At 34.3% G+C, this 27,992-nt stretch overlaps 1 protein-coding gene across 9 annotated transcripts in view; it reads right to left on the reverse strand.

The window, feature by feature from the left end:
• Positions 1 to 27,992, reverse strand: part of RELCH (RAB11 binding and LisH domain, coiled-coil and HEAT repeat containing) — a 107,889-nt gene that overhangs the window by 15,340 nt on the left and 64,557 nt on the right. For 3 of the 9 annotated variants that reach the window (XM_082699372.1, XM_082699374.1, XM_082699370.1), the window contains 11 exons: positions 27,245 to 27,392; positions 22,661 to 22,817; positions 21,800 to 21,923; positions 19,895 to 19,943; positions 17,832 to 17,911; positions 16,016 to 16,122; positions 14,938 to 15,037; positions 9,716 to 9,798; positions 8,876 to 8,939; positions 7,337 to 7,475; positions 3,500 to 3,616 (listed from right to left, as the gene is read on the reverse strand). In XM_082699372.1, the coding sequence (XP_082555498.1) occupies positions 3,500 to 3,616; positions 7,337 to 7,475; positions 8,876 to 8,939; positions 9,716 to 9,798; positions 14,938 to 15,037; positions 16,016 to 16,122; positions 17,832 to 17,911; positions 19,895 to 19,943; positions 21,800 to 21,923; positions 22,661 to 22,817; positions 27,245 to 27,392 (1,168 nt within the window). Of the gene's footprint in view, positions 1 to 3,421; positions 3,617 to 7,336; positions 7,476 to 8,875; positions 8,940 to 9,140; positions 9,224 to 9,715; positions 9,799 to 14,937; positions 15,038 to 16,015; positions 16,123 to 17,831; positions 17,912 to 19,894; positions 19,944 to 21,799; positions 21,924 to 22,660; positions 22,818 to 27,244; positions 27,393 to 27,992 lie in introns of those variants that run through there. The other 6 variants (XM_082699373.1, XM_082699371.1, XR_014302869.1 and 3 more) reach the window with 4 other exon arrangements.

Raw genomic sequence — 27,992 nt, forward strand, 5'->3', positions numbered from 1 at the left:
AGATGAGTTAACTAGTCTTTTTGAAAAAGAAGCTATAATGAATTTCATTAATTTAAAAAAATCAGTAATAATATATAACTTCTGCCTTAAAAGTGCAGTTACGACCAGGGCGCCTAGGTGGCTCAGTCCAGTTAAGTGTCTGCCTTTGGCTCAGGTCATGATCCCAGGGTTCTGGGATGGAACCATGCATTGGGATCCCTGCTCAGTGGGGAGTTTCCTTCTGCTTCTCCCTCTCTCATAGCCTGTGCTTGTTTGCTCTCACTCTCTCTCTCAAATACATAAAATCTTGGAAAAAAATATGTATTTATGACCTAAATAAACATAAAACAAATACAATTTTGAATACTATTTGTAAATAAGACTCCTATAATGAGTGACTTATTATTTAGAAGGACTAAAAATATAGACATCATTTGGTTGAACTAATCCCTATAGTCCCAGAGAGGGCTGCAACATAATGGCTATGTAGTCTTGTTCTCTAGATCTTGGGAAAGCACCACCAACATGTAACTGTGAGGGACCCTTCAATTAGTAGTTAAGAGTCTGACTGGGGTGCCTGGATGGCTCAGTTGGCTAAGCCACTGACTCTTGACTTCGGCTCGGATCATGATCATGAAACCAATCTACTCAGGGTTATGAAGCCAAGCCTCACATTGGGCTCTCCACTGGCTGTGGGGCCTCCTTAAGCTTCTCTCTCCTCCCTCTGCACCACTCCCCTACCTGGCTCACACTCTTTCACTCTCTCTCAAAAAAAAAAAAGAGTCTGATCTACAGAAATATGGGCATGGATTAAGAAGCTGTAGATGGCCTTATTTGGAGGTAAATAGTTTCATCTCCTCCTCTTTCTACTCACTGGTCATTTATACCTTTTCCCTATGGCATCACACAATCTTTCTTAAGGGTTGGAAACTTAAAGAGGTCATTTTATCCTATCTGATATTATGTTACCCTATCTCATCTGTGAATGATGGCCAAAAACCCTCTAACTGCTAATAATGACAGGACATTCATAGTTTAGATCACTCCATTTTTAAATAGCTAAATTTGAAAGTTTTTCTTAAAGATTTTTTTAAAGATTGACTAATTTATTCTAGAGAGAGAAAGCGCACAGAGGGACAGAAGGAGAGGGGGATAGAGAGAAGCAGACTCTGTGCTGAGCACAGAGACCAACAGGGCTTCTGTGACCCATGAGATCATGACCCAAGCCGAAATCAAGAGGTGTATGCTTAACTGACTGAATCACACAGGCGCCCCCAGAAAGTTTTTCTTATAAAATCAGATTCTTTGTAACCTTCTTATTAGTGTTAGCTCTATACCTGAGTTACACAGTGTGCCTAAACTTGCTTCTATGTAACAGCATTTAAAATAATTTTTCTGAATTATTTTTTCATCCCCAAGCTAGCTCTTCTTTGGGTTAAACATTTCTAAATTCTTTGAATTTTTAAAAACATGATTTTTTTACTTATTACTATACTTATTACTATACTTAATGTTAAAAGCTATAGTTTTTCCATGTCCTTATTAAGGTATGATGTCAGTGTTGAAAGGAATATTCTTGTGCTCTATCAGCTCAGAATTCAATGGAACCTCAGAACAGATTTGGATCACAGAACAATGTGATTTTATTGTGGCCATACTGCACTCTGTTGACAAAAGTATACGTTATGACTCATGAAGAACTAACACTTTAAGTAACTGAAGTGGGTCTATTGTTCAGATGTTCTTCCCTTTACTGTATTGGTGTAAAGACTTAATTATATTTATTCTTTATTGTGAGCACACTTAAACACACAATAATATTCTAAAGCACAGATTCTATGTGCTTTAGAAGCCACTGCCTTGCCTACTTGGAATATCTGGTTTTATAGCTACAATTTTTTATCTTTTGACTTTCCAGTTTCCCTTGAGGCATATTCCTTTAGAAACTCTGTGCTATACAAGGATATACATAACTTTTTGCTTCAGTTTCTAAACATCTATTTTCACAAAGTCTAGGGAAATTATAAGCATAGCAGTATTTTCTTGCTTTGGAATACAAACTTTGACATGCCATTATTACGTTCTTGAAAGAGTCTCGTTACTTCTCCATTCGTAAAGAGTTCTTCCTCGCCAGTTCGGAATATCACTTCCTCTTTTTGCTTCCTCTAGCTTCTCTAAGTAGAAAATGCCAACAAGATAAATCAAGAATAATAGTAAGTTCTCCTTTTAGTAGAAATAAACTTAGAGAAGATATATGGATAGTCGAAGTACAAAATTACCAAAATATGGTGTCTCTGCCACTTTATAATCTGTATTATAAAAAACACAGCTTACATCATCCACATGAACAGGTAATCTATAATCGTTTCCTAAAAATAAAATGCTCTCAACTACTCATCCAACCTCAAGTTTTAACATATCCCAAAGGACAAATAGCTCCTTAACAGCTCTATGTTTCTACTTTCCCTACTTAATTTGTTCAAATTAAGACCTCCCACTAGATAGAATGTTCCAGTCAAGAATCCAGTGCCAATCAGTGGTATTTTGGAACATATATATTTCATTTAAAATTACTTGTTCACTTGACTTATCACCTCAAACTGGTATATAATAATATGGAACAATAAGTATTAATCCTGAACCTTCCTTTGTCCTCTGTTTTCTCCTAGGAACCTCTCTCTACTGTAATTTTTTCTGTTACAATCAGAATTCTCTGAGTAGGTTGCTAGCCTGTACTTTTATAGTTCTGTTTGCATATTCAGCCTTTCACTCCTTTTTCAATCTCTTATTTCCTCTTTCTTGCCCTCGCCTGCCTTTTAATGGGAAAGCAGAGAAGCTGGCGCTCACTCTGCCCATCTTTATCTTTACTTCCTTCTTCGTTTTATTTTACTAGGTCAAGGATAGTAAAGAGAACATGTAACAGGACAGCTCAAGTTCTTTGTTCTAGTCACAGTTTTGCTTTCAACTATAAAAAACAGAAGTCACTAATGGCTTTAAGCTTTAGTTTAATCATTGAAGTTTAATCATTAATAAAATGTAGTGGTTGACATGGGTTAGATGATCTTTGAGTTTACCGTCACTGGAGGTGATCAGCCATGTCGGCACTGTACCTCCACGCTATGGAGAGTGATAGCTCTCCACAGCATTTCACAGGATACAGATGGTTAAACATTCACTGAAAAACCTAAATGCCAGAACACATACAATGCTTCCTTCCTTTTGATTAAGAGAAGCTTCAGCTATAACTCATTTCTTGCTCAGTTACATTGCCAATTAACATAGATCAAACTTTTGTCAGTGTTTCAAAATTATAGAACATATAAGCACAGAGGATTTAAAATCATCTTTTAAAATTAGGAGTGGCTAGAATACGCGGTGGGGCAAGTCAAACCAAATTTTAATTTTCTATAACCATTATGTAAGTTGAAGAGAAAAATATTACCTTTCAAACTTTAACAACAGAAGTTCACTGTAAGAATGGTTATATAAATATAGATACACGTTAATAAAGCAAGGATACAACAACATGAAAGTGCACTGTAGGCTTCAAAAAGATGGGTAGCAATATCCAGTCTTTTAGAATCCACAATTTGTAAATTGTTCACCAAGGCTAACTTATGCAAGTGTGGTATAACAACTGAAAAAAGAAAAAGAAATTGTTAGATTTTTATCTAAAACACTCTACACACTATACTCATACACTAAACAATTTCTTTTTCATCTTAAAATTTTTTAAATTTCATTTTAATTCTGGATGATTTCAGATCCTTCACTTAGTTTTTCTTACTAGAAAGGAAAGTATGTTTTTCAGAATAACATTTGGAAGGAATAGACCATAGCACTGTCACTAAAACCTAAATATGAGGGTGTCTACAGGTTATTTGGCCTCACTGAAATTAAATTTCCCAATTTGAAAGATGAAAACCAAATAAACAAATGTAAACAATCGACCTCTTGTGTTATTATTATCTTTACAATTAAGTTTCTTTCTAAAAATCAGGTATTATCACTGCTACTAAACAAAGGACAAATACAGTATACTTATTCTTTTTCAGTATCAAATTATTTCACTCCATAAAACAATTCTTAGCTTTAGTTTCTCAAATTCTTAGAAAGACCAATGTCAGATAGCACCGATGATTTAGTTCGAGTCACTTCAAGAGCTCAATAGCACCTTCTGTCTCAATGAATAAGATAAAATATCAAAAATATAAACATCCTAGTACAAAAATAAAAGTGATGGCCCAAGAAACAATATCCAATGCAGTAGCAATAAGCACCTCTAGGGCCTAAAATTGTGTTTCCTAAATCCCACTTCCCAGTAAAACCAGGGTTCCTTGAAATGGTTGCAGGGCCAGGGACTATTAAAGTATTGCTCACAGGGCCCCTTTCTAATCTCTGCTTGGTTAGGGAACCCAAAACACCACTCATAAGCACATACTTTTGACCAACTACAGTGACTTCTTTCATGTTTGCATTGAGTTTATGTGTGTGAAAGCCATAATATTCCCCTAGAAAAACCTCCTGCTTCCTAATTAACGACATTATAATCACAAGTTTTACACTTATGTTAGTAAATGGCCCAAAAATGAAACAAACAAACCAACCATGAAAACCATGAATTAACAATGGCCATTTTTAGGGTATTTTGACTTATCAAAATTAGTAACAATATACTTAAAAGGCGCTCTCGGAAAAACCTGGGAGACAAAAACTTCAAACATTAATTGATTTCCCACTGAATTCACTGAAACTCCAATTCACTAACTGGCACGCTTAGGCCTCAATAAAATGGTGGGTCTAAGACAGTCTCTCTAGAGAATCTTTGAGATTCACTTCCCCTCAGCCTTTAGAATGTTCCTTGAATTTCTTTTTCTATTGACACATGCCTCTTTATTCCTTCCGCTCCTTTTCTGACCTCCTAAACAAGTAATCCTTCCCTTAATGTTTTTCCTAGAAACTCAATAACCATACTGCACAATAACCCCTTAAAGTTGCTTAACTAGAAAACAATCTATTTAAGTTACTTTAAACTCTAGAGCCAATTAAAGGCTCTTGATCTAAGAGCCTCCTAAAGCTCAGAAGACAGACAAAAATTTACTACAGAATTCAACATTTTGTTACATACATAGTATCCTAGCTACCATATCTGTAGCAATTAATTTATTTAACTGATAACTCCTCAGATGGAAAAAATGGTTAGAAGATTTACTAACTACAACTGACCTGCAGTGGGCAAAGAAAACAGGAAATGTATAACATAAGGTCATTGCAGAAGCCTTTTGCTTAAGGGCAGATTAGACAGAGTCTACACTACAAACAAAATCAATCCATAGGAGACTTTATAAAAATTGATTTCAATAAATTTTCCAAAAATATCTGGGGTAGATCCAACAACCAAAGTAAAGGGAAACTTATCCTTTCTTTTTGTAAATGGTCTCAGAACTGAAATAAAGAACGTCTAAAAAAAAAAAACCCCAACTAATCTGAAATGTAAAATTGCCATGTTAGAAAATTTCCAGCATATGACTGAACATTTTCAGAGGGCTTTATAAAGTAAAAAAGCTGAAAAGAAACAACAACAGAAGATTGAATTGTGTTCCAAATAAAACCAATGGCCTCTGAAAAAAAATCAAAACCAAAACGTCCTGTGATAATGAGGAGTTGGGAAAGAAAAAAAGCCCACTGGATTCTGTTCTCTAAGAAATAGAATGACAAATCTCTAAGAGATAAAATGCCAATCCAAGGAAGATACTACAACTCAACAATTCTCTGACCTTCTTGTAAACTCCTAAAAAGCAACGGTCTATAAATAAAGATGGATATCAGTATGGAATTCTTGTCAAGATGACTTCTACTCTACCACTAAATTATTAAGATAGTACATTAAAGTCCTCAGGGTAAAATTTTAAAGTAAAACGAAAGCCACTGGACAATAAGTACAAAAGAAAACAAAAGTTTTTTTGTCTTAAATGGGGGAAAAAAAAATCTGGTTGTACCAGAATGTGAAAGAAGATTGTGTTAAGACGTATCTGTGGGTATACATTAAATTGTAGAAGGCCGCAGGGATAACAAGTGGTTTATTACACCTATTCAAGCAGTGGAACATCTATTGTCAATATTCCCAAGATTCCCTTTATGAAAAGAAAATGTCTTTCTTCTCTGCGATGCATAAACCTTTCTTTTGAATGTGTACAAGGTTAGACCATGTTCTAGAGAGTTACTAACTTGACAACACGGGCACACACCAAAGGCTCTTTGCCTACTTAGCCAATTCCTTGATCTAAAAGCCAGGACTTAGTCTCTCCACTTCAGAACAATGACAGCCTCAACAAAGCTGGTCAAAGTACCTTTACAGTTTTTACTAGAATTGCCTATAAATCTGATGTTACAATATGTGGAACTATCCCTATTGCTAGCTAAAATGCCAAATCTTTTCCTGTTAACTAATCATGAAATATTGCTATTTTCTCATGTCATCAACATTACCCATTAAAAAATCATTTTGAGATTATGTTTCTGTAGCTCAGTAAGTGTTATGCCCTCGAAAGACCTTTTGGACAATGCTGTCCAATTCCTAACAATATTTTTTGTTGATGACACTTATATTAAAAATATCAGGCCAGGTATGTAACAACTAGACTGTGGGAGAGTACAATTTTGTTCTAGAAACCAAAATGACTTTAAGAAGCCAAAGTTGTGGTCCTCTCTAGGGCATGTCAAATTGCTAAAAATTAAAGGACTAAAGAAGTATAGCAGTGATAACTGACATATGCTTTTGGAGTAATAATTACTGGATACTTTGATGCCACTAAAAGAAATTCCCGTCATAAAGGCTGAGGCCTACAGTAAAAGAGATACTACAGAAACTAAAGAAAATGCTTTAGCAGATAATTATGCAAATCATTAGTAGATGAACAAGCTGTGCAATAAAACAAAATCATTGATCATAGCTGAATGGCATGGCAAGTGGAAGAAAAGCATATTTTTCTTAAGAAGAACATGATTTAGAAACACATAAACATTTCCTTAAAAATGAGAATTAAATAGTAAGTTTTAAAATAGAACAAAGTATAGTATTTTGAAATTTAGTTATTTTAAAATATCTTAAAAATAACTTGAAATTGTTTATGAATTACTTTTCATGTGTTACAGCAGTCAGTATATAGTATAAAAAGTATCCTGTAATAGTATTACTGATAAGTTCACAATAGTCAAATTTGGTTCACTTTTAGCTTTCAGTATATGAAAGATAAAGTGGAGAAGGGCTTTAACATAGGACAAATCCTGAGAGAAGCTTCTGACTTTCATCTTAAATTACAATTCAGGAAAAAAAAGGTAGAAAAATGTAACTTACACTCATCTCGGAACCTCGGTTCTGCATTAGGCCCAACTCTACCAAATGTTTTTATGATCTCTGTATGCAAAGAATACTGGTCTTGGTACTGAGGATCTTCCAGAAAAGAAGCCAACTGCATTTTCACCCTTTCCAGCAACTTAAAATTGGATATTGTACAGTTATTTCACAGAATATTAAAAATAGAGTAGAGTTGTTACAGAGAATGTTATACATTAATCATGCTTGCAACACGGATTCAAATGATTTATATCAACAGGACATGAAAAATTTGCAATTAAACAAGTACTTATTTAGTCTTTCGGTTCGGAAAGTTTTTATATTTTTGTTTATGCTTGTTAATTCTTTTTTTTATTTTCTTGAAAATATAAATATTCCCTAACAAACTGTAAAAACAAAAACGCCCACAAGAGAGAAAAACATAAATTTATAATGATTTTGTATCTACATTTTAATTCTTAAAACCAATCACAGTGTAAATTACCCAATTATTCACCTTCTGAAAGCAGTGAGTCATTAATGACTTATATCTTACTCACATTTCCCTAAAAGACATTTTTATTTTAGGATTTAAGAACATGTTGAAATTCTGCCAAGACTGCAAGCTTTGCAGAATGACACTTTTTAATGTTGCTTCACAAGTGAAATATATAAGGAAAAGATGGAAAACGTCTCCCCCACAAAACTAAGTTGTTTAATTTGTTATTAAAAAATCTTTATGACAAAGGAACTTCATAAAATAGTGTTTCCTTTTTTGGGGGGAGGTAAAATGTCTGTTTCCATTTAAGTGGCTATGTAATACGTGCACAAATGATTTATTTTCTATCTGTAGAGTTTTTCATTTGTATAAGACATGTCCAGAACGAAATTTTGATACTAATTTTAAGAAGTGTCTTACAGTTAATGTTGCAGACAGAATGTAACAAACTTGAAATTAAATCACAAGATTCTAAGTCAAAATACACTGTTAGGGAGAAAGAACTTGATAATCTCCTGAAGCAGGCCTAACAGAGGGCTGTCACAGTTCTATGCGCCGCAGTGACATGCTACCAGCCCACTAGACTTGCACCAGTGACACGGTTATGAGAAAAGAGGTGCCCTCTAGCCTCCATTTATAAAACTGAAATAGGTCTTTCTTTTAGGTGTTCCTAAAGTTATCTGGCAAAATTGTCTTCAAATCTGTGCAAACTGGTAATCAGGAATTTATGTCGACTATCTAGAAGTCTACTGGAGAACAGAAGGTTTTCTGCTTCAAAGGTTATTCAAAACTGCAATACTCAGCTAAGCTTAAAATGGAACATCTAAGAGTTGGCTTATATTTTTCTAATTGAGGAGGAAGATGGAGATTTCCTTAGGATATGAAGATATACTTTGGGAAAGGCTCTCATATTTTCCATACTGAGATATTCCTCTGGCCCATAACGAACTGAGAGATAAACTAAAAGGTATAATGCTCCCTGCCCCCTAGCACTGGATGCACGTGGGTAATGCATCATCACCTCAACAGTACACAGATAGTAAATTTCAATAATTTCCTACCTCTCTCTGAATAACGGTTTCCATAATAGTGCCAAAGGCCGGAATTGTGGCAATTCTGACAGAGCTGTTAGAATTAAAAAAGAAAGAAACTGAAACTTTCTTTGAGATGAAAAACTGATTATTAAAATGTATATCAAAGTAAGTACAAGGTAAATATACTGTATTAGTCTCTAGCAATGACAAATTAAATTAAAAAAAAGCAGACCAAGAAGAATGCTCAAAAAGACAGACAGGGTAACTTAAGGTCGCAGTCTGTGGAACTCACAATTCAGGATCACTGGACAAGGTAACAAGGGCCGGAGCAACCCGCTTGTCAACTAACGCTTCACTCATGCCTCGAAGAGTCAGCTGTAAACCAGTCAACATGCAATAAAAAATGGTTTGGTAAACTGGAATGAGAACTGGGTTAGCTGTGACTGAGGATGGGCAGGCAGACTCATTGGTCTTTCTTGGTTTAGTCACCCACATGAGACATTAAAATGTTAAGCCTTTGGTTCATGCCACTATACTTACTGGTAACAACATGTTAGTGAGATTAGCAGAGCATCCTTTCTTGGCTTGGAAGAAATAGTCCATCAGCATATTCTAAGTTTTGGAAATGTTTACTGAGAATGATTTTAATGTATTCTTTTCATGTATGGCCTCCAAATGTGATGGCTGACATTCAAAAAAGAGATACATGAACAGTATAATAAACTTTAAAATCAAGTGAATATAATCCAATATTATTATTTTAAAGAGATAAATATATTCTTTAATGGATTTAAAAGCTGATGGTTATTTCTTGACAGGCACATTTTGAAAGGGATGCTGAATGTAAAAGGCAGGGATGACACTTACATTTCAGGGTCACTGGAGAGAGTAATGAGAGCAGGAACAACCCTCTGAGCTACCAGAGTTTCATTCACCCCCTTCACCAACAGCTGATTGGTCAGCGTGGGGGGTATTCACAGGTGATGCATGGAAAGAGCAAACAGTGCCACGGGAAGAAGAAAGGAACAACCAAGAGAAAGAGAGAAAACACAAAAGCAAAACCAAAATTAGAAGCTAAGCAAATATTGCTTCTAGAGTGCTTTATAAAGGCAGAGAATGCTTAGGAAGAGAATAAAGCTTAAATAGCCTAGCAGTCCACGAAAACAGAGTTTGTCACCAATTCAATGGCAGTTTGTACTTTTGGTCAAAGTATCCAGGCAATTTTTGTGTTCAATTAAATATAATTTAAAAAAAAAACCTTTTCTTTTTTTTTTAAACTTAAAAAGAAGATACATACTGGATTCTATGGTTAAAATTGTTGAAGTAAATCTGGCGTCATTTTGTTATGACCAACAAGGTACAAACTGGACTGTTTTTAAACCAAACTCAAATGGCCAGCAGACACCACTGAACTGCTCTGATTGTTCCATGGCAGGTCAACATAAAAATCCAGGACAATTCCCAACCTTTTACATTACAGTTTTCTCTTTTGAGGTACAGAGACATAATGCAGCCTAAGTGGAAAGTACTACGTCTGGGAATTGGATCTGGGTTCAGACTCTACCTCTCCTCTTAGCCATGTGGCCTTAGACATGTTACATAATCTCTTGAAACTCAGTTTTCTCATCCGAATGTGGTGATATTGTTATTTATCCTAAAGGATCATTGTGCTACTAACTACACGTAATATACCTAAGGACTGCATCTGACAAATATCATGCATTCAAGAAATGTGAGTTTAATTATTATGAGTAGTCCAAGATATAAGATTTCTGATGTATTTGAATGAAGAAATTATTAATTAAAAAATTGTTTTGGCCGGTCCAAGTTGTTAACATTTACAGTTATTTTACATTTCTCTAAGAGCTCAAATGAATAGGAAAAATATGATAAGCACAGTCAGACCAACCTATTTCTATGCTCTAATGATAAAATAATCCATTTAGCAACCAACCCTAAATAGAGTAGAAGAGGACGATACTGGGGAGTATACATTGTTTTTAAAAGGGCGACATCCTAATCCTACATTCTCAATTTCAGAATTTAAAAAACAAATGAATCCTAAATGCTAATCAGTCTGTTCACCTTGTACGAGATCTAGGTCTCATGGAAGATGGATGATGCCATGAATTTTTAGTAACAAAAACCTAACACTGTGTGCATGTTAACATGTTAACACATTCCCCCTATACACCATATCAGAGACAGCAGAACTCACTTTACATGGGATTCTTAATTTAATTCTTTTTTTTTTTTTTAAATATTTTATTTATTTATTTGACAGAGAGAGATCACAAGTAGGCAGAGAGGCAGGCAGAGAGAGAGAGGAGGAAGCAGGCTCCCTGCTGAGCAGAGAGCCCGATGCAGGACTCGATCCCAGGACCCTGAGATCATGACCTGAGCCGAAGGCAGTGGCTTAACCCACTGAGCCACCCAGGCGCCCCTTAATTTAATTCTTAATTCTATTTAACAACTGACTGACTTTAAAATCTACTTCCACATTCTGAAATAACTTTTATAAAAATACATGGATAATTAGGCTGGAATAAAATGACAAAAGAACTTTCGCTACCACCTTAAATATAGTAGATATCAAGCAGAAAGAAATAGTGGAAAGAATCGCTTCTCGGCCTTTTGGCTAAGATCAAGTGTAGAAATAGTGGAAAGAAGTTCAAATACTGTTAAATAAAACTTTCTTCTCTGTACCACTTTATAAATAAGATAGCTTGGATTTGAATCAGTAAAGTGTATTTTAAAGTTTCTACTATCTTGTACCAGCCAAAAAGCATTTAAAAAAGGGGGGGGGAAATCTAGGGGACAAGTTAATTTTTCATTACTCTGTAGTTTTAGGAGTAATTTCTTTATTAAGCTAGAAAAAAAAAAGGGAAAATTTAAGAGCTATCGCTTGTTATACATTTTACATACAATGTATTGTTTGACCTTTTTTTATTTTTACGATTTTATTTATTTACTTGAGACCACAAGCAGGGGGAGTGGCAGAGGGAGAGGGAGAAGCTGGCTCCCCACTGAGCAGAGAGCCCCATACAGGGCTTGATCCCATGACCCTGGGATAATGGCCTGAGCGGAGGCAGCTGCTTCATCAGTTGAGCTACCCAAGTGCCCCTCATTTGAACCTTAAACCTGGTGAGCCAAGTACAATGACTAATATCCGTGTTTTAATATATGAAGAAACGAAGTCTTAGGGAAGAAGTTAAGTAACCTGTCCAGGGTTTTGGAGACAATAGGCAGTTAGAGAACGGACTCAGCCACATGGGTCTCACAAACCTCAGTTGTCTTTGAGCTGGCTACCGTTACATGCTTAGCTAGTATGAGGAATCATTCCATGAAGTTCTTTTCTGCATCTTTTGAGAAATCCATTATGTCATATGACAGTTTCCTTATAAATCAATTTCAATAACAATCTGTCACTTCAAAAAGTAACATACTACCTCTTATTTAACAATGACAGACTGAATTTCCCCTTTTTGTCCTGCTGTCTGAAAACTTAAGAGCTGCATTTAGCATATAATGTCACTAAGTATCTCCTATTATGTCCTTGGTATATCCATTTCTTGCTTTCTTCTCAACAGTTTCTGGTCTCACATTAAAATTTTTCTTTTGTTATAAATGTCCCGCTTTTTACGTTTTTATTTTGAATTAACTTGATTGGCAGGGGGAAGCAAGCACAATTGTAAATTATGAAGTATTAGTTTTAAAAAAACCTAATGAAACATACTTATTCTTTCAGTACGATTTTGTTCAAAAATTGTACAAAAAAGTAACTATTTCTTTTAAGATTTATTTACTTATTTTTAAAGCTTTTATTTATTTATTTATTTATTTATTTGACAGAAAGAGATCACAAGTAGGCAGAGAGGCAGGCAGAGAGAGAAGGGGAAGCAGACTCCCCGCCGAGCAGAGAGCTCCATGTGGGGCTTGATACAGGGACCCCAAGATCATGACCCAAGCTGAAGGCAGAGGCTTTAACTCATTAAGCTACCCAGGCGCCCCTATTTATTTATTTTAGAAAGAGAGAGCAAATAGGGTGAGGGGCAGAGGGAGAGCAAGAAAGAAAATCCTTAAGCAGAGGCCCTGCTGAGGCTGGAGCCTGATTCGGGGTCCTATCCCAGGACCCTGACATCATGACCTAAGTTGCACTCAATCAACTGAGCCACCCAGGCTCCCCCAAAAAACTAACTTTATTTTTTTCTACTGATGACTTTTACTGGCATGATCACTGAAAAATTTTTTATCATAAATGAGTTTGAAAAAATCCTGAAATAAATTTCTCAAATTTGACTCAGAAGTTCATAATCAACCTGAAAGAACACTGAAAATTGCTGGAGCACAGGTACAGCTTCCAGCCCAGCACGACTGCAACCGTAGAAACCAAAGCCAGGCAAAAGCCACATATGAGAAATAAGACAGAAAAAAAAAAACAAAAATGGAGAGGATGTTTCATTTTATTTGCTCAATTTTTTCATTTATATGGCATATTTTGCCAGTGCATACATAATTTGAAAAATAAATGGTTTGAGAGAAAGAAGTAGCTTTTAGGGTCTTAGAATAAAATCCTATGGGAAGAGTGTATTAAAGACAGTTCTTTATATAAAAGGATGCTTTTTTCTTTTCATGGATGACTTTTTTCCCTGCATACTGAATAATCAAAATTATTTATACTCACAAGGAACTTTTATTACAGAGCAAACTGATTTTTTTAATTTGGCATTCAACTTGACAAAGAACACTTGAACCTAGTTTTTTTTTTTTTTGATCAAATATGTATAATAATGGGAGGGACTAACATGGACAGAGGATATTCAACCTCCTTGGTAAGACTGGAATTTTCTTCAGATTTCACAAATCTATTTTCTGTATTTAAAAGTTTGCTTAAATACATATTTTAAACATACCAATGCTCTATTCTTCAAGTGACAATTTATCTTAAATTGTGGAAAAATTCTGAAATTCAGGAAAAATTATCCAAAGGACAGAATTAACCAATTCTCTTTATGGAAATAAATGCTTTAAGATATTTTAAGAATCACATGCATATTAGGGATAATTTTAGCTTAGATAGATATATGTTCCCTAAACTATATGTTACTTTGTGAAATAGCATGATAAGTAAAAAAGAATAATGTTAATGACAGTTAACATTTACTTAGTTTAATATGTGCCAGACATTGTTTTAAGGGCTTTACAAGTACAAATTGATTTCATATTAACAAAAATCTTTTGAGATGGACACTTATTATTATCATCTTCATTGTGTAGATGAGGAAACTAAGGCACAGAGAAGTCTGAACTTGCTGCTAAGTGGCAGAGACAGACACTGAACCCAGGCTCTATGGCAAGACTCAGTAGCAAAAAGGATAAGGAACACTCTGTATCAACGTCAGCCATCAAATATAACTTCTAGAGATATAAATCAATCAATATAAAATAATCAAGTAGGTTATAGAATAATTTCCCCTATGATGGCTATTTCAATTTTCAGAAGATAGGCATTTTAATTTTCATACTTAACTTGGGTTGGTGGCAATTTAAGAAAATCTAGTTAAACAGACTCTTTTAATAAGTCTATGGGCAGTTAATGTACAGGGATGTTATTCTAGATATGACACGTGAGAAAATAAGTAGAAGTAGTCAATGAAGTAAATATTTTCATATTTGCAATAACTGATTTTTTAATGTGATTAATGAATCCAACTATAATTTACAACTTTAAATATATCTTATACTGTTTTAGTTTATTTTAGTAGTTGTTTTATCTCTACAAATAGAAAAGTATAGTCAGAAAGATTTATAAAGGATGGAAATTAAGTAAGATTTAAAAGAAAATATAAGAAATAGAACTGATAATAGAATAACATCCAAGGAACCAATAAGGCTAGAAAACATCCTTAAATATATCAAAACTAAGTTTCTGCCCCATCACACAGTACACAACTAGATACTGTTTATTGCCAAAAAATACACATCAACGTAACATAGTATTCAAAACCTTTTTTAAAAAAACATTCCCTTCTCCTTCTTCCAAACAAAATCATTATAATATGACCCGAGAGAAGTATTTATTTACATACCTCGAACATTCTAGCAGCAGTACATCTCACAAGTGCTGATGTATGGACAACACCATACCATAGAACAGTTAACAGTAACTCATGGTAGGCTGGATTTGCACTGAAAGAAAAAACTTGGTGTTAAAAGTGAGCGCCACAGTGCCTTACTGGTGTACTGAAAAATACTATATTTATAAGTAATATTAATGACAAAAACATTGGCAAATCATATGAAATTACTCTGTGTAGGTTTAATAGGTTACATTCAAGATTCTTTAAAAAAGGAAGTCACCTCACAAAGCCACAAACTTTTAGCATATTCAGGAATTATAGTTTTAGGTTCTACAAACATTGCAATTATGACAGAAATTTCAACTGTTTAATAGCATAGAAGTTAAAATTATTATAAAAAAAAAAAAAAAAAAAGAAAAAGAAAATTTACCTAGGAGGAAAAAAAGATAGGGCACTGGACTAAGAGTCAGATGAGTAAGTTAAACCTCTGTGGAGCTTAATTTCTATATCTACAAAAATTGGGGAAGCAACGCATGTCCTTCTTTATGTCGTATGTTTACTGTAGGATCAAATCAGATCAAGTCAAATCATGTACAGGGAAGGATAAATTGTGAAGCCTGTCTAAATGTAAGACTGTACTGCTATTAAGGGCAGAGAAAAACTATAAGAGCAGCTGAATGATATGATTACGAGCAGGATTACGGAAATCATAATGAACTGGCTTTTACTTGGGGCTCCTTTTTCAGTCCTGGAAAACTAAATTTTCTTCAAATCTGAACTTTATTTCTCCAACCACTTCCAAGAAAACATCTGTAGTCTTTCCCCATTCTTTTATTATAATGTATTGATTACAAAATATTGAGAATGTACAAATAAGCAAAACCAGAAACAACAACAAAAAATCTTAGGCCTCAAAACCCAAAAGATTTGGTGTGTATGCCAATATTTTTAGACTCAAATTGTGTATTCCATACATCCAATTTAAAAAACTTTATATCAATTTAAAAACTGTTTAATAGCATAGAAGTTAAAAACTATAAAACACTAAATTTAAAAAAAAACAACAACTATAAGCTATTATTTTTACCCCAGTTCCACAAAAGAAGCCTTCAGGCTATCAAGAGGAGCATGAGATAATGAAAGCAGGGTCATTACATCTTCTAAGAATCCAACTAACAGTTTTCGGTCTTCTTCCTACAGAGGAAAAAGACTGATAATGAATTCTAACCAAGTAAGTAGAACTAAAATAATAATTTACTACCAAAATTAGAAAATTTCATCAAATATGGGGAAATATCCAGTCTTAGAAGCATTTTAATTAAAGCTATTTATTCAGCATATCTATGACCCCAGTGGTATGAGGACAAAGACTATCCTGATTCATAGATTTAGACCTGTGCTGTCCAATATGGTAGCCACTCACCACATGTGATTATTTAAAAATTTAAATTTAGATTAAAAATTAAGTACAATAAGGGTGCCTCGGTGGCTCAGTCCTTATACATCTCCTTCAGCTCCTGTCATGATCCTAGGGTCCTGAGATCAAGCCCCACATTGCGTGCTCTGCTCAGTAGGGAGCCTCCTTTCCTCCTCCCTCTCCCCCTGCTTATGTTCCCTCTCTCACTGTCTCTCTCTGTCAAATGAATAAATAAATCTTTTTAAAAAATTAAGTATAATAAAAGATTCAGTTCCTTAGCACTATTCAAGTGCTTAATAGCCAATGTGGCTAGTGTCTTCCTTATTGGACAGCGCAGATACAGATTGTGTCTGCTGTTGCGAAAAATTTTATAAGACAGTCCTGGCTTAGAACATAATAAGGCATATTTTAAAATTAAAATTAATTTTTACCAACTTCAGTTCTCATTAATTTTGACACTAAATACTTAAATACAGACTAGTAAAAGTTATTTCTTTAACAGAAAATCCATTTCCTAAAAATTATCTTTGCAATGTCTTAGTGGTGAGAAGCTAAATGCTTGTTGAAATATAGACTACTGTGTTTTTAAAAGACTATATTTTGAAATTGTAAGATCGCTCAAACCTGTTTTTGGAAGAAGAGTACAATAAATATGAATTGTTTTACTTTGAATTCAAAGGACAAAAGAAACCTTAGGTATTAATAAGGGAAAACTCAGCAAAAAAGGCCTTCCTTTTTGATTCTTACACTCTGATTTCTATTTATTAAAAAAAATTGTTTTTTTAAAGTAATCTCTACAACCAATGTGGGACTCTAACTCATGACCCTTAGATCAAGAGTCACATGCTGGACTGAGCCAGTCAGGTGCCCCTCACAATCTAATCTCTAAAAATGCTTTATCCTGAATCTATAGTTTCACCTTACTGGTGAGACTGCCTCACACTTAAAAATGACTGATAAACCTTAATACAACATAATACTATTTCCTTAAAATAAGGTTAAATAGAGTGTGGTGGTCTGTTATACTGTGACCTGCAATGAACCACAGCTTCTGATTCATGTCCTTGTTTAGTTCCCTTCTCTTCAGTTTGGGCTGGGGTATAACTTGCTATAATCAGGAGACAGCACAGAAGTGATGCACTGATTCTAGGCCTAAGCCTTAGCCTAGTAGATGCTGCTTTTGCACTCTTAGGAGCCCTGAGCCACCATGTATTAGGTCTGGCTCTGCTGCTCTAGAGGTCCCGTGGGAAGAGAGAAACCCTAAGACTGTACACGGAGACTGAAGCTTGGTCACCCTAGCTGAGGTGACTTATTCAAATATGCTCTCCACTAATAAATTACTTACTGAATAAGACAAATATTTAAATTTTGTTTTCCTTTACGGGTACCACTTTTATTTATACATACATTAAAAAGGCATAATGTTAAGTATCTTTCTAAACAGAAAGTGCCTTTATATTTTCTAGTCAAAGAATTTTTCCCTTACCTGAATATAACATGTAAGGACTCCTGTTGCATAAATGGGGACAGTAGCTTTAGTGAGGACCCCATTTCCTGCCGAGGAATCTAAAATCATTAAAATAATTTTAAAAATCTGAGCATATTTTAAATGTAAAGCAAAAAGTCACAATACAAATTATACTTAAAATTCCAACTGGCTAGAAGGTTTACACATAAATATTATCATTACTTAGGAAAATGATTTTGATTAAAACATATATCCATTGGTGGTTGTAAAAATACAACTTAGTACTTTTTATAAAGCCATTAGCAGAAACATTTTTGGTAGATGGGAAAGAACTTTAATAACCAAAATGAGATGCTGTACTTCCCTTTCCATATTCAGAAGTCCGCGCTTTCTTGAAGTCTCCCAAGTGCCAATTGATAAAATCAGGTCTTCTTAAATTTTTATACTTTCAATTTACAGTAAAACTTAAAGGCACTTAGGTAAAAGGCACCTATGTATGTATTATTTATCTGCTTCTAGATATGAAATACTACCTAGTTTCCTAGGACCAGTCTAGTTCCAGAGCACCTCCTCCATTTTCTATAGCGATTTTCAGCCAGATAGCCCTGATTATTTCCAATGGGAAAATTCAGGCTAAGTAAAGCAGTAGAAGAGAGGAAAGCGTTCAACCCTAGGAGAGTACCCTGCAAGTATTTTAAGAGAAGATAAAATCACCTGTAGATACTTTCAAAAAAGCACTTCTAGAGATGGTGTGACATTATTCGTTGTACCAACATCTCTTGCTTATTGTTCCTTAGGCACTATTTTAAGTCCTTTAGATTTGCTTTTACATACTCCCAAATTATTTATTACATTTTTCTTTTTTTATATTGCTCCAAATTCTTTTCAGAAAGTAGTACATAGTACATAAAGAAATTTAACTAACTGCCCTGAAAGAATTATAACAAAAAAGAAAGTTCCATTTCACATCAATTAGTATTTGAGGTTTGCTTATTCTCTTAATAAGATTAATTTTTTTTCCTTAGGGGTAATACTGATATGCTATTTGAGAGTTAAATCTGAGGTTAGGAACATAGGTCTAAATTGGATTCAGAGATACAGACTATATACAGAGGGATTAATAATCTCTTCCTACATGAACAGCTAACATTCAGAGATAACTGAATAATTCTAAAAGCTGTCAGTTTCTAAAATATGTAAGTATTCTTTACTAATTTATCATCAGAATTAATAACTGAACAGATAATACCAACTACTAGGCATTCCAAATATCAATCCTTTTAAAAAAATACAAATTTTGGGAAGCATCTGTCAAAAAAAAAAATCTTATGTTTTATTTTTCTCTCTGAGGACAGCCCAAGGTGGAATTTTGTAGATCACTCGAACCAAATCACTAAGGCAGGACTGAACTGAGATAAGAATTATTTATCTATCCCAAATCAACCAAGTTCAAAAAAAAAAAAAAAAAAAAAGAGGGAGGCTGTACATTTTCCCTTCTAACATTTTTCAATTCTTAGGAACTAGAAAAATACACAGGGACCTAAGATCCATTAAGAAATGAGATGAGTTCTTAGGCCAATGGTGCTATAACTAGACTTCTTAAGACAGATGAGTGAAAACTATCAATAGAGAGGCTAGAACTCTCCATTCAAGCATGTAGTTTCATTTTAAGAATGTTTATGCATACCATACATTCTCTTCCACTATATTTGTTTTAATTTTAAAAGCTTTAAATAACTAATTATGATGTAGAGGCCCTTTATTTTATAATTTTCAGTATCTTGAATATACCACTTCAAACCTATAAGGCTACAAGTACTCAGTTTGAGAAACTCAGTCTTAGGTCAGTTTAATTACAAAGAAGGTAGATATTTATAATCAAATTAGCAAAGATTAATCTCACCACAATCTCACAGGGAAGAGATTAGATGTGACACAGCTGTAAAACCAAGAAACAGTTTTCCTTTTCACGTATACTTTCACATGTACTTGCTAGTTTACAATGTGCATATAACAAATATAGTATTTTTCCTAAGTGAAGCAATTCAATTGTTTTTAAAAAGTAATAACAATGAACCTACCAATGTTTTCTTCAGACAGTCTTAAAATCTCCTGGAACTGAGGTTTTACCTAAGCAAGCCAAAGAAGATACAAAATTTTAGATCCAATGCATCAACTGATGATTAAATTAAGTAAAATGTTTACTACTATTGCTACTATTTATTTGCTTTGCTTTATAGACTATTAGAGTGGTTAAGAAATATAACAATTTCTAAGAGGCTTAGAATAAAATAAAAGGCAAGTTACTGAAAACAACACCTTTAGAGAAAAAGTATTTTCAAAATCAATTCAAGTCAGTAAGTTTTTCTCAAGGGCCTTTGGTTTCCTTCACTAAATTAAGATAATTACCAAGATGATTTTCAGTGCTTGAAATAGATACCTCCTAAAACTGAACTTGATGATAGAAAGATTGTTTAGGTAAATATTACTATATGATTAGATTTATTTTTTAAACATTTGCTTATTTAAAAGGAATGAAAAGGAAATTCCATTCATTTAATGTATTCAATAAGTAATATATTCATCATTTAATATCAATCTGCTTAGATTTTAACTTCCTTAAAATATAAATTTAAACATCAAATACAGAATTTAATTATAATTTTTAAGTTAGAGTAAATGCTTATTTCAGTTTTTTTGTTAACATTATCACAAACTTCAGATTTCAGGCCACTGAAGCCAGCCACTTAACTGCTAAATGCTAAAGCAGACTCCTACTTACTTCTTTTTCTTCTCTCCTTTTTTAAATAATAGCCACTTCTTTCAGAGTTGTCAAACAATTTGCTTGCCAATGTTGACAACCATAAGATCAAATTATATTTAACAATTAGACGTTAGTGAAAAATGTAAAATGATCCTGTTTCTTCTACAGTGGCATCAAGGTCTGGTTTTTGCTCTCCTATCAGCAGGTCAGCATAATAACTTACATATTCAACTTAAGCTGAGGTGAAGCCCCTGTTAAAAGATTAATCTACAGAATCATAGAACAAAGACACTGAAGTGATTTTTTATTTCACACACAGAAGTGACTTGATTTCACACAGGCCCAAACAACTTAATTATTTATTATGGGTCACAAATATAATAATGTTATAACCCATTTTCTGAATTTTGTCCAGTCTGCTATACCAAACTACTTTACTTTAAATATTTCAGTAACTACAGAGTAAAGTAACAGTTAGTAGTAAAGAGCTGCACAAAATTCTTACCTTTTAAACATCTTGTTTAGCATTTGATTATAGCAACTGTATCTTTCAATGTTTTTATCAGGTCTCTAAAGAACTGGCTTAATAATATGCCAGCAAGACAAATGATTAAAGAGGAAATTGGGATCTAAGGACATTCCGGTTTTAATTGTCTAAAACTATAAAATAATCTGGATGTGCAAATGTGACAAACAATACTGCTGGCAGTGACTGACAAACAATACTGCTGGCAGTGACTGAAAGATGCAGCATTAACCTCAAGTGTCCCTGCTATTCTAAGAGCTGGATCCTTGCAGCAAGTCCTCTGTATAAGCTACTTTGGTTCCACCATCGCCTGGAGTTTTGACCAAAGTGTGCTGAGCGAACAGTCACCCCCCTGAATCTGGGGTAGATGGTAAAACAGGAGGAGCACATCAAAGAATTGCAGTTGAGTTCCCTAACTGATTCCTATGCTGGAAATCTTCAAGATATCTACAGTGAGTAGATCTTATATCCAAATCTGGATATAAACTAAGTTCAGACTAAATCATCTGAAAACCAGTAAAGATGAGAATACTACTGACTAGAATTTTCTTTTACTATCACATTTTTCTAAGATATTAAAAGATAATTAGGCTAAAGGAAGGGCTCATGCTTTTATTTACTCTGTTACAGCATTAATTAACACATTACATTTCTGTATCTCTTGCACATAAGAAAACATGGAATACAAGTTTTTACCTTAGTGTTTGTAAAAATTTTGCCAAATGTCCGGCAAAGGCGCCAGAAAAATCTGGAGAATTCATGGACACAGGCAGTTGAAGTAACATTAATTTTGCCAACTATTTCTATAAGTTGTGGCAACCTAAATGTGAAAGGAAAGAAAAATAGGCAGGGGATACATATAAATTTCTGTTTCCTTGCTAATTTCTGAAACAATGCAAATCTAACAACCTCTTGTTTTGCTTTTGTTTTCTTTTTTTTTTCTATGCCCAGCATGGAGCCCAACACGGGGCTTGAACTCACAGCCCTGAGATCAAGACCTAAGGCTGAGATCCAGACCTAACTGAGCCATCCAGGCACCCACTGATTTGCTTTTCATAGTCAGCAAACTTGCAAATCATAGGAGTAGTCTGAGATGCTTTGGAGGGTTTTAAGCTTATATTCTGTTCTATAAACTGCTTCTATATTTTTACTGCTTGCCATAAAATATAGGAACCTTAATGGTAGCGTTCTAACTATGAAGTTGAGACATAAATTACTGGATTTGATGCTTCACATAAAAGCTTGGCTAACGTGGCATCCATTTTAGTTTGAACAATGAGAATCTGGATGTAGTTTAAAATCCATCACCCCTATTAACAACAACAAGGCAGCAGATAGGTCATTCTGACACAGTTCAGCAGCACCATTTGCATAGAAAATAACTATATATCCAGTAGTATAAATCTCCTCTCCGAAAGAAGTTTATCACAGATAATGCCAATTATGTTAAGTTATATTTTTTATATTTTGTCCCTCAGTGCCAAGGCTAAACACAGTGAGCTATCTTCCATTCAACTGACAGAGGTGTATGAAATGAAAAGGGAGGCAGGAACTTACAACTGATTGACAACCCATAGTAAAGTCTCCCAGCCTGTTGTCCCCTCATGTTCCAGCTGGTAATCATAAAGTTGTAGTAGCACTGCCAATTGCTCACGACTTCCGATTATTGTAGATACATCTTGAAGAGGCGACATAGGCCGAGGGAACCTAGTCACTATAAATAATAAAAACAAAATAAATCATGTGAAAATGGCCATTTGTGAAATGAACTGTTCTGTCCAAAGGAAACTAAGATTCTGCCTCCTGATATTTAATTACCTTATTATAAACTTTATCTTTTTTTGTTTGATTATCTTATTTTTATTTTTTTCAATAATTTATTTTTATTTTTTTAATAAACATATAATGTATTATTAGCCCCAGGGGTACCTGTGAATCGCCAGGTTTATACACTTTACAGCACTCACCATAGCAAAAACCCTCCCCAATGTCCATAAAAACTTTACATTTTTTAAGGAAAAAAAATGAAACAAATTCTTGTCACATGTGAATGAGTTAAACAAATCTCAAAAATTAAGATTTTATGAAACTAAATAGTTAATAAGCAAATACTGTAATGACATAGTTTGCTAATGAAGATTAAAATTTCATTTAGGTTAAATTAAAATTGGCCCAAAGATGTCGGACAAAAGTGAATTCAATTAAAAAAAAAACAGAAATACTTGTTAAATCTACCAGATTGTTTATAACTATGAAATAGTAAATATGACAAATATGATACTTCAGGCAGTAAGCAACTAATAGATTAATACTGGGGAAATAATGAATACCAGAGAATAGTGACATAAAATACATTAAAGCTTGAGCCGAACAGGTTTCTTACATATTTAATCTCTAATATTAAATACTTAATTTAAAAAATTTCCATAGTTTGAGAAATATTAGCTTAATATAAAGTACAAAAAACCAGTGACCAGAAAGATAAGGCAAAATATACTATAAATATTATAACCAGGGAGGCTCCCAAGAATATACGTTAAAAATTTGGGGGGAAAACGGAAGAACTTATAAAATTATGTAAATAAAACATGAAGCTATAACCAACATATTTTAAATTTGTAAACATATCAATAAAATTTATGATCTTACAGATCCTAATAGATCCCAAGTTATTAAGAGAACACTTTTTGATGGCTATTAAATGAATAATACATGCCAACACCTCATTCACTGTTAGAAACTCCTATATAGTGACTAATATCCTAAAAAGACACAAATATACAGAATTGTCTCAAACATATTAATGGATTAATAATTATTAGTAAACTTAAGAAAACATGAAATACACATAATTTTTTAAAAGGCTCAAAGACAAAATTAAGATGTTATTATCTTTTTATGCTGCCCAAGGCTTTTAACAATATGTTAAGTTCAGATCAGATAAAGATCATCCTTTGCTAGCCAGACTCTCCTATTTGTTGTTTTTGTTTTTCTTTTCCCCAAAGATTTTATTTATTTATTTGACAGAGAGAGAGAGAGAGATCACAAGCAGGCAGAGCACCAGGTGGGGGTGGGGTGGAAGCAGGCTCCCCACTGAGCAGAGAGCCCAATGCGGGGCTCGATCCCAGGACTGTGAGATCATGACCTGAGCTGAAGGCAGAGGCTTAACCCACTGAGTTACCCAGGTGCCCCTGGACTCTCCTATTTGTTATCCTAATATACCAACCAACAAATAACATGAGTTTGGGTAATATGGTATTTCTCACTATCTGGGTTTCTGCTGGAATTCTCACTGTATCTCAACCCATGAGTCATACAAATATGAATTGTGAGGGATATTTGTACTTCATATAGAAATATATCATGGCAAGGCATATCTGATATAATTTCAAACAGGATTATATCATATTTGTAACAATCTGCTATACTATGATAGAATTAATGTTATTTCTTCAAAAACACTAACAAATTATTGAAAAATAACTGAACAGTTTATTTATTTATTTATTTGACAGAGAGAAAGAGAGAGAGCACAGGTAGGCAGAGAGGTAGGCAGAGGGGTAGGCAGAGGGGTAGGCAGAGGGAGAGGGAGAAGCAGGCTCCTTGCCAAGCAGGGAGCCAGTTGCGGGGCTTGATCCCAAGACCCTGGAATCATGATCGGAGCCGAAGGCAGACTCTTAACTACTGAGCCACCCAGGCGCCCCAATCGAACAGTTTAAAGTAAAATAGATACATCAAAATTAATTATAGGGAGAGTGAGGTCTAAAAAAGATTTAAAGGTAGGTCTAATAGAAGCAAAATAATGTCAAGAAATAAGCAATTACTTGAATAACTCAGTTATTATAGGTAAGTAGTCAGAATGGTTCAAGAGTCTCAAAACAGGATTCTTTTTAAAGATTTTATTTATTTATTTGACAGAGAGAGATCACAAGTAGGCAGAGAGGCAGGCGAGAGAGAGGAAGGGAAGCAGGCCCCCAGCTGAGCAGAGGGACCTATGCGGGACTCCATCCCAGGACCCTGAGATCATGACCTGAGCCAAAGGCAGAGGCTTAACCCACTGAGCCATCTAGGCGCCCAACATGATTCTGTTTAAGAGAACATTTTAAAATATGAGTATCTAATTTATAACAATATAGAAATGTCCCCAGAATGGCATTTTAATAGGCTGGCAAAATACCAGCATTTTATTATCAATAAAATAAACACAATTATCCAGCAACCTAACAGTTGTTAGGACTCTTTAGTATGTTTTCCTCTCACTAGAATATAAGTTCAATGATGGCAGAAAGTTATGTCTATTTTATTCATGAATGATCCAAAGTGTTTAAGATAGTGCCTGACATAAAGATTTAGCTAATGCTGTAGAGTAAACTGGTAAGAAAAATATCTGTGTGGGTTAAAAAGAAAAGATTATTTTTGGTCTGAAGACATAATCACAAGCAAAGTTCACATAAATGATAGAAGAAATATGTTCAGGATGTTAAAGCACTTGTTTTGACCATTTTCATCTACTCTCCAGCACCTGGCTGGCAAAAGGAAACATTCAAGAGTCATTTGTTAAATACATGAATGAAAAGGATGATAGCAAATATTATAGGTTGAACTATGTATGTATCCCCCTGACCCCCCAAAAATTCCTATGACGTTCTAATCCCTAGAATCTCAGAATATGACCTTATTTGGAAATAGTATTGTTGCAGATATAATTAGATAAGATAAAGTCATACTGGAGTCAGGGGGCCTTTAGTCCAATATGACTGATCTTATAAAAGGGGAGAATCTGGACATAGAGACAGACACACACAGAGGAAGCATGGAGGAAGGAAGCATGGAAGCATGGAAATGAAGGCAGAGATCAGGGTGATGGCATCTATATGCAAAAGAATGACCAAGACTGCCAGCAAACCATCAGAAGCAAGGAGAGAGGCATGGACCAACTTCTTCCTCAGAGCCATCAGAAGGAACCAACCCTGCTGACAAATTGATCTGAAACCTCTAGCTTTTAGAACTGCAAGACAATAAATTTCAGTTTGTGGTATTTTGTTACTGCAGCCTTAGCAAACCAATATGGCAAGACAGAAAAAGAAAGATAGAATTAGAAGTAGGAAAGCCCCTAAGCAGACAAGGAACCTTAATACATGAAGGGGTAGAACCCAAAGCAGACGGCTGTGAATGCTTTAGGAAGACCTTTCTTAGAAGTCTGAATTTTCCTTCTCCTCAATAATATTTTGAAATGTTAAATTAACTCTACTCCATCCATTCTCAATTTTTCCAGTAAAACAGACATTCAATGATTTGTGTATTCTTGGGACATAGCTTCATATCCCAAAGATTAAAGGTAGCCCACAGTTTACATGAAAACTGCAATTCTTAAAAACATTGTCTGTTTATGTTCTCAGTGTTATTCTTTTGTCTATCAGAAGCCAGTTAGAGACATGGACAATTTCATAAATCTGAAGATGTTGCAAAGGGATCTCCTACAAAGTAATAGCTGGTCTATAGCCACTTTTTATCCTGGGGGTTGGGTGCAGTGGGGTTACTAAGTGCCATGGATCAAAGGTCACTTACTAGTTAGGTGGTCACTGAGAGGAGACGGGCTTTTGCTATGAATGTCACAATTTCTGAAACTAAGATATATTCCTTCTTTGGAGAAAAAAAAAGAATCTGCTACAAATGCTTATATTTCTATCAAGGACAAGGAGAAAAGAGTAATTAAATTTACCTTCCCCTACTGAAAGTAAGATGAAACAGATGGGGCAGAAAAAAATATAAAGAAAGTGGAAATGATAAGCTTCATAAAGTGGCACTAGTAACTGTTCAGTGATCTTTTCATTGATTCAGCTCTATTAATGAAAGAAAACTTACTTCGGCCACTGGAAAAAAAGTTATAGAAAGACTATAGGTTAGGATTGGAATGAAAGTACAAATATTATAAAATAATACCATGAGGTTTTTTCATAAAAGATGAAGCCACAGTTTAACTTAGCTATCACACAATCTATGACCACGAGATTCCACACATGTATTTTAATAATCATGCTGTCATATAAAGTGATTTTTAGAAGTTTAAATAAAAACAATTCTTTGGGAAGCTAAGCTGCTCATGTTCTACATCTTCCTTTCATAATTTAAGTTCAGTACCTTCTATCTGTGGCACTTCACCATGAAGCTTGGCTTTGCTGGAGAAAGGTGCATTCTGTAGCACTAATGCAAAGAGAGATGGGATCAAGGACTGCAAAGCAGAAAGATACATGTGGAGCTTATGTTCATCCAGCCCGTGCTCTCCTTCCTGAAACATAAGGAGGTGGAAGCTAGTTTTAGTTTTCTGAAATTAGGTATTTATAATGCTCTTCCTTTCTGTGGCTATGAATAAAACATTTAAAGATTTGTATGGTAGACTCGTAGCATAGCACCTAACGGAGATGTCCATGCATCTTTTCTTAATTTCTTTATTTTTCTTAATTTCTCTAAGTACATGAAAATGTGAAGAAGCACTAAGTCACTATAAAAGTAATATAATTTTTTATATGGAACACTTTACGGTGGACATCAGTCATTTCCATTTGTATGAAACTTCTTTTATGGGGATTTTTTTCTTTTAAGAGGATCTTATCCTTTGAAATTTTATAAGTCGGAATAAAGAAATTAAAGTGAGCCCCATGAATCATTTTAAATGTTAAACGGTTAAACCAGCAGCAGTGCTTGCTACTTTCCTTCGACTTCCAATCTTTTACAGATTTGGTGTCTATATTTGCCAGCACTGAAAGCATTTTAAAATAATTCAAAGCACAGATGAAATGTAGGAGAAAAAACTTCAAAAGGAAACAAAAGAAAGAGAAAACAGAAAGAAAAAAAAGGATCAGTATGGAGCACAGAAACCAAATGTTAA

The sequence above is a fragment of the Mustela nivalis genome (assembly GCF_964662115.1).
Source record: "Mustela nivalis genome assembly, chromosome: 14".
NCBI classification, from domain to species: domain Eukaryota; kingdom Metazoa; phylum Chordata; class Mammalia; order Carnivora; family Mustelidae; genus Mustela; species Mustela nivalis.